Below are 10073 nucleotides of genomic sequence, written 5' to 3'. Positions count from 1 at the left end.
AAGGGCCCCGACCATTAGCGGTTTTTCTAATTATTCTTTTAATAAAGTTTATCCATCCATCCATCCATCGAGTATACCTTTAAATCTCTGTACAAGAAACGAAGAAGACGAGAAAGTGACGAGTGACGTGGATAATATCATTTGCGTTTCATTTAAAAGTTACAAATTAAAAGGCATGAGGATCAAAGATGAGCTACTCTACTGGGATTGCTCGGTCGCTTACATGTCCACGAGTAACGCAAACACATAATTTTTTTTTTCAGCATTGTGTGACCTCTCAGAAGTAAAGAACAAGTGGCCTCAAGATATGACGGCACCGTTTTTTAGGGGACCGATCGATGCAACAAGATGATTCGCAAGCGTTGTTACCAAAGGCGTATTCTCGGACGGTCACTTTCGGAACTATCTGTGCGCGCTGTTCGGCTGGTCGAGCAAAGTCGGTTGCGCAAGACCACTCGTATCGTCCAACCTGCCGCGCACTACGTCACGCGAAAGTGACAGCACCGCCGAAAGGGGTCGTCCCAGAACGCCGCGCTGGAGCTGCGCAAGCTTCACCACTTCTGCAACGAAGGATATACTACAGCTTGCAAACTGAGGCTGAGCGTTGCGATCGATCGGTGAAGAGGAAAAAACGCTCGTGTAACGAGCTTTGACTTTACACCAAAGAACGCCTGATGGTCAGCCCTCAGCGCCGGCGTTTTTCGATAGCCCGAGTTCTTTTGACGCGGCAAATCACATGACTCAAGATTAACCCTACCTCCTCGCCCCTACGCGAACTCGCCTAGTCGCAAATATGTATCTCGCCACTGCGTGCGTGCCCGTTCGGAGCGCTCGCAGCCGTAGTACGAACAGTAGGTGGCTTCTACATTCCAGCGATAGCACCAGAAAGGAAACAAACTGATAGCTGCGCTCGTATACGTTTCCCTGTAGGAAAAAAATTACCGACGATTACGTTACTTCCTAATGCGAAATTTGAGCGCAGCAAATAAGCTGTTTCACCTTTTGGATAGATTGAGGCAAAGAAATCGAGCAACACATGTATGCGCTATCACATAATTTTTTTTTTATTTTTCACACGTATTCCTTTAACAAAGACTCCACTAACAGTTCTTGACAGTCATGAAGGAAGCTTTGTGGTCGGAGAAATAGACTGATATATGTTCGACTTGGTACACCAATGCTTGATTCTCAAAGACGAGATCTATACAAGTGCCTCGCGAGGTTGTCACAGCCGTGGGGGAAGCAGAGGCTAAGCGCCGCCGCCGAGAAGACCCTGCCGTTCGCGCCGCCGAAGCGGAGGCTCATCGCCGCCGTCGAGAGCAACCAGCAGTAAGCGAGGCTGAAGCAGAAGCTCATCGCCGCCGCCGAGAAGACCCTGCAGTTCGCGCCGCCGAAGCGGAGGCTCATCGCCGCCGTCGAGAGCAACCAGCAGTAAGCGGAAGCGGAGGGGGGCGGCGTGTACACCCAGCGGCAAACGATGGGGGCAGAAGCGCGCGCAGCAAGCGGACAACACGATAAAGGGAGGAGGGAAGAGATAGCAGCGACTGACTGATGCCGCTGACGGCGATAGTGAGTCAACCCCAGCTATCCGCCACACAAGAACAGGGGGAGGGGGGGACCCTTTCCTCCTCTTTCTGCATGGCGGCGACGGTGTTCTATGCAGTCACGTTATCTTGACTCTCTAGCGGCGTCAGCGGCATCCAGCGGTATCAGTCGGTCGCTGCTAGCGCTGGGGGGATGAAAGGGGGGCGGAGCTGGTTACGAGGCCGACGACGACGCCGACGACGACGACGACGCCGACGACGACGCGAAACCCAGGAACGGACGCCAAAGAGCTGCGCTCTAAAAGTCTTTACTATCCGCGATTGCATGCATACATACACACGGTTGGCTATCGGGAATTTCGGCCGTGGAAATACTATCAACGTCATAAACGTGCGGCTTTTGTAGCACTACATTCGCATAAAACATAGCGTAAACGCAAGGACAAAAAAAAGAAAAAAACGGCAAGCCAAGCACATTCGCCCGTAATTGCAGGGAATGTGTTGCATCCAACAGGAATACAAACACAGCAGCCGTTAGAAGGCTACGCACACCTGGCAGCTGACGAAGTTTTGAACGTTACAACGACCGTTATAATTAGCGCGTATAGGGCGCAACGCAACTGCGACAATCTTTTTTTTTTCTTCCATCGGCGCCTAAATCATGCGTAATAATGTCTCTTATGGAAGCGGCCAGGCCGTGTCGGGCGGCGTAGCAGCGGCCTCTGCGGCGAGCAGCACCGCGATAACGGCGAGGGCGACGGCGGAGGGCGCTGCGGGCGCGGTGGCACCCTGGCGGGTCATGAACCGGAAGTTCCGGTACACCGCCCGCGTCTCAGCCCCCGTGGTGCTGGCCACGAGCTTTCGCACGTTGCCAGCCACCGTGGCCGACGAGCACGGTTGGGTCTGGAACCGCCACTTCAGCTTGCGCAGCTCCGCTAGCTGCACGACAGCGGTATATGGACGGGATTTTGGAACAACAACAACAAAAGCAAAACAACAACAACAACAACAAAACACCCGTGCCGTCCCTGTAAGCCGTGCGCTGAATCCCAGAATCAGCGACACGGCAGTGTTAAAGGGACACTGTTGTTGCTAACTGAAAGACAGACGTGCAAACGCGAACGCAAGTAGAAAAGGCACAGGACAACGAAAACGTCATGCAAAATACAAGCGCGGTGCAAGCAACACAAACAGCAGGAAATCAAAACAATAGGAACAACGGCAAAGGGCAAACGCGGCGTTTTGTGTTGTCTCCTTCGTTCCTACGCTATGGGAGCGTCGAGGCAGCAGCTCCGACCAAAGCCACCTAGAAAACTTTCTTTTTCTAGGTGGCTTTGCTCCGACAGCCTGTTGTCGTAGCGTCCTTTTATTTTGGCTTATCAAGTCTCCTCTCATGGAAAGAGCGACTGTTTTGCTTTTACAGAAGCGTAATATAAAGGTGCATATCAATTTAAGTTTCCTGTTCATTGTTCTATTAGCATAAATTCAAACGTGAGCAGATAGAAAACCACTCGAATGCGTTGTGGCATTTCAAGATTACCCGTATTTGCATAACAGTGGCGAAATCCCGGTTTGTTTTGAAGAATGCAATGCTTGGAGCCTGCAGCCCTAGAGCGACTGTAGACGTCATACTTCTATGTAATTACGCGAAACAGAAGCACTGGTAAACCATTTTCTGTTCGCTCTTCAAATTAATCTGGTCGCACTTTGACGCAGGTCACAATGCGCAACACGGACCGACACAGTGAACGAAGAAAACCGGAAGCGGGCTCCCTTTTCTACTTCATCATGTCGTGCAATTGTGCTTATTTTTGTCATCATTATCGCCATCGTATACTAAGTCCAGCGCGACTCAAGCCTTCGTGAAGACTAACGGCATGATTAATGCAAGATTACTACAAGGTTCATCATCATCATCATCATCAGCCTAGTTACGCCCACTGCAGGGCAAAGGCCTCTCCCATACTTCTCCAACTACCCCGGTCATGTACTAATTGTGGCCATGTTGTCCCTGCAAACTTCTTAATGTCATCCGCCCACCTAACTTTCTGCCGCCCCCTGCTACGCATCCCTTCCCTTGGAATCCAGTCCGTAACCCTTAGTGACCATCGGTTATCTTCCCTCCTCATTACATGTCCGGCCCATGCCCATTTCTTTTTCTTGATTTCAACTAAGATGTCGTTTACCCGCGTTTGTTGCCTCACCCAATCTGCTCTTTTCTTATCCCTTAACGTCACACCCATCATTCTTCTTTCCATAGCTCGTTGCGTCGTCCTCAATTTCAGCAGAACCCTTTTCGTAAGCCTTCAGGTTTTTGCCCCATATGTGAGTACTGGTAACACACAGCTGTTATACACTTTCCTTTTGAGGGATAGTGGCAACCTGCTGTTCATGATTTGAGAATGCCTGCCAAACGCACCCCAGCCCATTCTTATTCTTCTGGTTATTTCAGTCTCATGATCCGGATCCGTGGTCACTACCTGCCCTAAGTAGATGTATTCCCTTACCACTTCCAGTGCTTCGCTACCTATCGTAAACTGCTGTTCTCTTCCGAGACTGTTAAACAATACTTTAGTTTTCTGCAGATTAATTTTCAGACCCACCCTTCTGCTTTGTCTCTCCAGGTCAGTGAGCATGCATTGCAATTGGTCTCCTGAGTTACTAAGCAAGGCAATATCATCAGCGAATCGCAAGTTGCTAAGGTATTCTCCATCAACTTTTATCCCCAATTCTTCCCACTCCAGGCCTCTGAATACCTCCTGTAAACATGCTGTGAATAGCATTGGAGATATCGTATCTCCCTGTCTGACGCCTTTCTTTATAGGGATTTTGTTGCTTTCTTTGTGGAGGACTACGGTGGCTGTGGAGCCGCTATAGATATCTTCCAGTATCTTTATATATGGCTCATCTACACCCTGATTCCGTAATGCCTCCATGACTGCTGAGGTTTCGACTGAATCAAACGCTTTCTCGTAATCAATGAAAGCTATATATAAGGGTTGGTTATATTCTGCACATTTCTCTATCACTTGATTGATAGTGTGAATATGGTCTATTGTTGAGTAGCCTTTACGGAATCCGGCCTGGTCCTTTGGTTGACAGAAGTCTAAGGTGTTCCTGATTCTATTTGCGATTACCTTAGTAAATACTTTGTAGGCAACGGACAGTAATCTGATCGGTCTATAATTTTTCAAGTCTTTGGCGTCCCCTTTCTTATGGATTAGGATGATGTTAGCGTTCTTCCAAGATTCCGGTACGCTCGAGGTTATTAGGCATTGCGTATACAGGGTGGCCAGTTTCTCTAGAACAATCTGACCACCATCCTTCAACAAATCTGTTGTTACCTGATCCTCCCCAGCTGCCTTCCCCCTTTGCATAGCTCCTAAGGCTTTCTTTACTTCTTCGGGCGTTACCTGTGGGATTTCGAATTCCTCTAGGCTATTCTCTCTTCCACTATCGTCGTGGGTGCCACTGGTACTGTATAAATCTCTATAGAACTCCTCAGTCACTTGAACTATCTCATCCATATTAGTAACGATATTGCCGGCTTTGTCTCTTAACGCACACATCTGATTCTTGCCTATTCCTAGTTTCTTCTTCACTGTTTTTAGGCTTCCTCCGTTCCTGAGAGCCTGTTCAATTCTATCCATATTATAGTTGCTGATGTCCGCTGTCTTACGCTTGTTGATTAACTTAGAAAGTTCTGCCAGTTCTATTCTAGCTGTAGGGTTAGAGGATTTCATACATTGGCGTTTCTTGATCAGATCTTTCGTCTCCTGCGATAGCTTACTGGTTTCCTGTCTAACGGCGTTACCACCGACTTCTATTGCGCACTCCTTAATGATGCCCATGAGATAGTCGTTCATTGCTTCAACACTAAGGTCCTCTTCCTGAGTTAAAGCCGAATACCTGTCCTGTAGCTTGATCCGGAATTCCTCTAGTTTCCCTCTTACCGCTAACTCATTGATTGGCTTCTTGTGTACCAGTTTCTTCCGTTCCCTCCTCAAGTCTAGGCTAATTCGAGTTCTTACCATCCTATGGTCACTGCAGCGTACCTTGCCGAGCACGTCTACATCTTGTATGATGCCAGGGTTCGCGCAGAGTATGAAGTCGATTTCATCTCTAGTCTCACCATTCGGGCTCCTCCACGTGCACTTTCGGCTAACCCGCTTGCGGAAAAAGGTGTTCATTATCCGCATATTATTCTGTTCTGCAAACTCTACTAATAATTCTCCTCTGCTATTCCTAGAGCCTATGCCATATTCCCCCACTGACTTGTCTCCAGCCTGCTTCTTGCCTACCCTGGCATTGAAGTCGACCATCAGTATAGTGTATTTTGTTTTGACTTTACCCATCGCCGATTCCACGTCTTCATAAAAGCTTTCGACTTCCTAGTCATCATGACTGCATGTAGGGGCATAGACTTGTACCACCTTCAATTTGTACCTCTTATTAAGTTTCACAACAAGACCTGTCACCCTCTCGTTAATGCTATAGAATTCCTGTATGTTACCAGCTATTTCCTTATTAATCAGGAATCCGACTCCTAGTTCTCGTCTCTCCGCTAAGCCCCGGTAACACAGTACATGACCGCTTTTTAGCACTGTATATGCTTCTTTTGTCCTCCTAACCTCACTGAGCCCTATTATATCCCATTTACTACCCTCTAATTCCTCCAATAACACTGCTAGACTCGCCTCACTAGATAGCGTTCTAACGTTAAACGTTGCCAGGTTCAGATTCCAATGGCGGCCTGTCCGGCGGTTATTGCGTGTCAAAGAAATTCCATTTGTTCCTTGTCCACCGTCAGCTAAATCAACAAATGCTTACTGTATAGCCACAGTCAAGTTATCCTTCGAATGACGCGCTAAACGGGCAGGCTAACTCTTGGAAGCTGCTCGTCATGACATAACGGGAACCGCTTGGACGTATCGCATGTCATAAGTACCCCGCAATGAGCTCGTAATGAGCTTGTGTAAGAATTGACTGTGGCGCCATTATGTTAATATATTGTGTCTTTTTAGACAGCTGACCTAAACGCTCATTGTTCATTCATTAGCCGCGTTTACGCGATTACGATAATATATGGCACATCATCGCTTTTCCTAGCGCGTCGTCATAATGCGATGCGCCAACGTTTACAATGAGCATCAGACATCGTGCGATGGCGTGGGTAAGGAGTTCACGCCTGTTGTTTAAAGCGAGGCTGAGTGCCTCGGCTCGACCCCTTAGCGCTTACGTTAGCCCCGACGACCGGTTCTGGGGCCCGACAAGTCCACTCGATTAGACTTTACCGGATTCGTGTAAACGACGAACGGCTGTAAGCTACGTTGTAAATTCCAAATACAGCGCAAAAAAAAAATACACATGAAAGCTGCACTTGGAATTTACAATGTTAGACCAACTAGTCCAGCGGACGGACCTTCTGACGTAAGCTATACGTCGGCGTATTCAAGGTTTCGACGAAAATTCGTCTGGTCAGGCATTGAAGTGAAAAAACGTTTGCAGCCACTGACCAAGTCTAACGAAAAAAAGACGTTTCGGACCGCGTACGGGTTCCGAAACGTACGGTTTCCGGTACGGGTACGGGAACGTACGGGTACGGGTACGTACGGGTACGGGTACGGAATCCGCACGGGTACCGAAACGTCTTTCTTTTCGTTTGACTTGGTCAGCGGCTGCAAACGTTTTTTCACGTCGGCGCACGAGCACTGCACCTGGTCCTTGCCGATCTCGACGGAGCGGCTGAGCACGACGTTGATGACCCGCTCGGTGCAAGGCGGGAAGGTGAGCGAGCCCGAGTAGAGGTAGTAGTTCTCGGTGCTGGCTGGCGTGAAGTAGGACATGAAGAACTTTGGCACCGCCGAGCTCGCCTTGGGCGACGTCTCGTTGGTGCCCGGCACATGCAGCTCGCGCACCGCCTTCATGAAGCCCGACAGCGCGGTGTTGTTGTTCTCCGTCTCCTGCGTGCGTAGTGAGAGGAATGGCCGCCGGCCCACTCGATACGGTAAGCGGAGAACGGAACACTGAGAGCACAAAAGTACTATTTCGAAGAATGCAATCTCCATCTAGCTGATGCTCGAGTTATTTCCAGTATGCAGATGTTTGCGTGACCGCCGGGGTGGAACCTGCTGCCCATCGCGATGTCGCGGGTCCTAAGCCGCGCGGCCCACGACCGCCGCATTCCGACGGGAGCGAAATACGAGAGCGCCCGTGCCACTTATGTTCGCTGCTTGGCACGCTTGATGGCTTTCAGCGGTTTGTATTTCCACGGCGTACGAGATAGCGAGAGCAGGTGCTCGCGATCTCCGGGGTCATGCTGTTTCCCGTGTGTAGCGTGAAGCCAGACAGTTCAAACGCACGACTGACAAAAAAAAAAACAAAAACAAAAAAACGTTACTCAATTTCCCCGAGGACCTTATAGCCGGGCACTCGACAACTGCATAGCGCCGGAGGCGATCAGCCCTCGTAAATATATAAACTCACGCCAACGGCGGCGCATGCGGCGGCACTGATAACAATGGCGAGCAAGTGCGGGAGGCGTCCACGATCGAGGGAGTGCCGTTACGGCAGATGCAAAATTTTACTTCGTTTCTGAGACATCCCACTTTCGTGCTCCTTCTCGTCGACCCGAGCCGCTCGTTTAAGATTGCCCGTGGTATCCTGTTCCGTAAGCTGGGATGATCTCCTCGCAACTGATGCTGTCACGTGCCACACTTTCTGCAACGTGGGCGCGCACATAGGTCACCAGGACAAACACACACACACACACAAAAAATAAATTTAAAGATGAAAAAAAAAACGTTTTGGTAATCGTCGAGATAGAAGCAAATGATAATTTGAGAGGTAACGGTGTAAAGAGGTAAGCTATACCTCCCCACGGCAGAGGCTTTTTCTCGCTGACTGCTGCACCCTTTAGCGGCATTCCTCTCCTGCCCTTCTTCCACAGTATAGTGGCCTCTCTTTACATCCTCTTGCCTGACTCATACACTCTTAAGCAAAATTACACCCTTTGGGTTCGTATCTTGAAGCACAACAATAATCGTCATCCGTCTTGCCCGCATTTCCTTTCTTTAACGCTGCGAGCCCGTTACTTCCAAGTCACGAACGGCATGCGCATTTGTCAGCACGACAGAGCATTCTCGACAGGAAAGTATCGAGCGCAGCGTTTTCAAGAAAGGAAACGCAAGCAAGACGAGATGACGATTATCGTCGTGTGGCAAATATACACCCGGAAGGGTGCACATTTGTCTCTAAGAGTGTACACAGGTGCGGGAGGCATTTTCGCTCAAGATGTCTGCCTCACGTTGACAGTCGTGAAGTCGCACTCACCTTGAAAAGGATGACGAGTGCCAGCAGGCCGTTAACTTCCTTGAGGCAGTCGATGTCGATGTTGGTCTCCGTGTAGTGGATCAACTGGAGCTACGAAAGCGCGACGCAAGTGGCGAACGTTCAGGGCGGGTCGTGCGAGCGTTTTGCAGGCTTTAAAGGCGTGCTTCACCCGAACGCGATTACACGCTTTGACGGCATCTAGAGGTACACGGCCGCCAAAACTGTTGGCACTTCGGTGAAAGTTGATCGCGAATATGCACTGGGCTTCAGTCAATCAAAAAAAAAAAGAAATAATAAAATCAGTGTATTTGCTTTTATTGCATTCAACATTTACTGCCTAACATCGTTCGACGCTTATCATTCGTCTTCGGTTCCCACCTGCGGCAAGTTGTTTTTTCGTCCACTTCAATTTCCAATAATTTATCGTTTCTTTATTTCATTTATTAAGCGCAAGTAATTTCCCCTATGTTGTCCTTGGTGTCAGTGTTTGCTGGCTTCTCGTGATATGACTAATAAAAATCGGGACCCTCGGTTAACCCCCTCTCTTCTCGTCTTCGAGTTAAGTTGCGCGAATGGGTAGGGGCATATAGTCGTTTGTGTGCGTGTATTCTAGGCACGAATATATATATATATATATATATATATATATATATAGGGGGTCACTTGTTCTAAATGGTGTGCTGTGAGAAAAAAAACGTGAAGGCAACAGTGTTGCTAACTCTGCCCTGTGCGTCTTTCCTCAAAGTAATTACCATTGCAGTCGTGCAGTTTCCCTCACTAATGACCATGTACAGCGGGGGGGAAACAGCAGACGTGCTCTGAAAGCGCTTTTGTGAGACGGCTGGTGCACAACTTGGTGTCGCTGCTGCCGAGACAAGCGCGAGCCCTGACAAGGGCGTCCTACCGAGCAGTTTCAAGAGCCCATCTGCCTCCCCATCTGGGAAGCGCCACGGGCAGTACACGCAGCGAGGGACCGGAGAAAGAAGGCCAGCGCTCGAGCTCTCCCGTCGCGGCTCACCTCGGCCGCGTTGTTCTGCTCGTCGATGTGGTGCTCGGCGCCCTGTCCACTGCCGGTGCCGAAGTGGAACACTCCGAGGACGAAAGTGTACTCGACCAGCAGGGGACCGCCGTAGACGGCCACGCGAGAGTTGGTCGGGGACACGAACACTGGTGAAATAAATAAATAAATAAATAAAT

General features: G+C 49.3%; 1 protein-coding gene across 1 annotated transcript in view; it reads right to left on the bottom strand.

Moving 5' to 3' along the window:
• Positions 1-2012: 2012 nt before the first annotated feature.
• Positions 2013-10073, bottom strand: part of LOC142574502 (carbonic anhydrase 1-like) — a 61196-nt gene continuing 53135 nt past the window's right edge. Inside the window, exons 6-9 of the mRNA XM_075683565.1 lie at positions 9895-10043; positions 8877-8966; positions 7262-7507; positions 2013-2483 (exon numbers count right to left, since the gene is read on the bottom strand). Of these exons, the coding sequence (XP_075539680.1) occupies positions 2223-2483; positions 7262-7507; positions 8877-8966; positions 9895-10043 (746 nt within the window). The 3' untranslated portion in view covers positions 2013-2222. The remainder of the gene's footprint in view (positions 2484-7261; positions 7508-8876; positions 8967-9894; positions 10044-10073) is intronic.

Source organism: Dermacentor variabilis, chromosome 3, assembly GCF_050947875.1.
Source record: "Dermacentor variabilis isolate Ectoservices chromosome 3, ASM5094787v1, whole genome shotgun sequence".
NCBI classification, from domain to species: Eukaryota; Metazoa; Arthropoda; class Arachnida; order Ixodida; family Ixodidae; genus Dermacentor; species Dermacentor variabilis.
Note: the sequence above shows the minus strand (reverse complement) of the source record. Positions and strands in the feature narration are given on the sequence as shown.